This window comes from Corvus brachyrhynchos, unplaced genomic scaffold (genome assembly GCF_000691975.1).
Source record: "Corvus brachyrhynchos isolate BGI_N302 unplaced genomic scaffold, ASM69197v1 scaffold17, whole genome shotgun sequence".
Lineage (NCBI taxonomy): Eukaryota > Metazoa > Chordata > Aves > Passeriformes > Corvidae > Corvus > Corvus brachyrhynchos.
In genome coordinates, this window is record NW_008240046.1 from 3472757 (window position 1) to 3474732 (window position 1976).

The 1976-nt window shown below is 43.6% G+C and overlaps 1 protein-coding gene across 2 annotated transcripts in view; it reads left to right on the plus strand.

Annotated features, from left to right (window-relative positions):
• Positions 1–1571, plus strand: part of LOC108449174 — a 2936-nt gene extending 1365 nt beyond the window's left edge. The window contains exons 1-2 of one of the 2 annotated variants that reach the window (XM_017744664.1): positions 1–82; positions 379–1571. In XM_017744664.1, coding sequence (XP_017600153.1) covers positions 522–1295 — 774 coding nt within the window. In that variant the 5' untranslated portion in view covers positions 1–82; positions 379–521 and the 3' untranslated portion in view covers positions 1296–1571. The remainder of the gene's footprint in view (positions 83–378) is intronic. The other variant, XM_017744665.1, reaches the window with a different exon arrangement.
• Positions 1572–1976: the final 405 nt, after the last annotated feature.

The window sequence follows — 1976 nt, forward strand, 5'->3', positions numbered from 1 at the left end:
TACCGGGCAGGGAAGGATGTCTCAGGGGAGTTTTCCCTCCTGGGCTGGGAAATAATGTTACCTACTGGCGGGAGTGTGCTGTGTGAGCTTTGTTGTTGTAATTTCTGTGAGCCGTCTCTTGGTTTAAAAACTGATTTTTATTTGTCTTCTCTATTACTACTCTGCAACCACGGAGTGTTACCACATCCAGTGCCTGATATCTTGGTTGCTTCTCATTTGAAAAATATCTCCGGTGCAGCTGTGTGTGAGTTGTCTATCAGATAAACTCACAGCATTGTCTGGAGGTGTAATGCGCTCAGGAGTACTGTCTTTATTGCTGCTTAAGTAGTGTGCTTGTGCCTCTTGTCACCATATGCTAATGTGGATCTTCTCTTGTAGGAAGCGAGATCAGTTGTCATCAAAAGCATTTATTGGGACCTTGTCCTCTGAAGACTTTGTCGTTGCTGGAGCACTCAGGGGATAATAGGCTTTGGCAGGACTACCTCGAAGGACTGAAGAAATTCCTCGTCTTTAGGGAAAGCATGGGAATGCCTGCAGCCTGGCCAATTCCAACGGAGCAAATTAGAGGATTTTTGGCTGTGGAATCTAATTATTCCTCTTCGAAGACACTCATATACATGGCAGCACTCTCTTATTTATCAAAATTGACCGGTAACTCTGATCCTCTGGAAGATCCTATAACCTGTTGCATGGTGACAGGGTTGAAACGTCGAGCGGGTATCCTGAGGGATAAATACTTGCCTGTAACAATTGAGATGTTGCGATCTCTCTTAGGAGCTCTGGAGTCTGTGTGCATAACTCATTATGAATGCTTACTGTTTCGTGCTTTATTTACTGTAGCTTTTTTTGGAGCACTTCGAATAGGAGAGATGGTGGCAAAGCACCGTAATGTACTGCAGCCTGAGCTGTTGTACCTGAGTGATCTCCAGCTGATGGAGAGGAAAGTGTTGCTTTTTCTGCCTTATTCTCCTGTGGATCAGGAGAGACATGTCATCAGCCTGGCGCTGTCTGGAGAGCCATGGGTGTGCCCTGTTTTGGCCCTCCGGAGCTATTTGACAGCTCGTTCACAGCTGGAAGGGCCACTCTTTGTGCACTCCAGCTTTAGGACTGTAACGAAGAGGGAGTTCCTGGCCGTTCTCCGATGTGCCCTGCGCCTGCTGGGGCTGTGTCCGGAGCAGTACGGCGTGCATTCCTTCTGGCTGGGGACTGCTGTCACTGCTGCGCGCTGCGGGTATCCCGGGGAAGATGTCACTCGCCTGGCAAGATGGCCCTGTATGACCCCAGGAAGATTCTAACCATGGAGACCAACAGGAAGATAGAAGCTTATCTTCTAAATCGTCTCCTTTATGTAGAGTCAGCTTTTAGTTGTATAGTTTCTAGCCTTTGACAGGACTTTAATATTAACACCTGAAATTAATTTTGTACCTCACAGTTGGGTGATCCTAAGTTCACTCAGAACTTGCTTGTTCTGTCTGTATTTTAAGGTGGGGGAGAGTGTCAAACCTTTGTGCATAGACTGCATTTTTGTCTTGTATGGTATGAGATAATAAAATACTGCCTTTTAAAAAACAGTTTCTGCCTACTAGTACTATTGTTGCTCTTTACTCAGAGGAAATCATAATCTTGGCTTTGAGAGCAAAGAATGTCAAGCAGACTCTGAAGTTCTGAAGAAAAACTTCTGAGCTTTTAAGGTAATAGTTGTAAAGAAGAAATAGTTAAATGGTGTTATCTTTTGGCATAGCTGTACATTTTTAACACTAACATGACACTTAGGTCAAAGGAAAGCTACGTTATTAGCCAAATAACAGACACCAAAAGATGATCTTTTTAAAATGTTGATCATCATAAGATGTTCAAAATGATACCTTTTACTGTTTAAATGGATGACAGCAACTTCTAATCAAACTCTGCCTCTGAAAAGATTTCATTTAATCCTCTAGACTCAATTCCCTCTGAGCATAATTAGCTTAATCAGT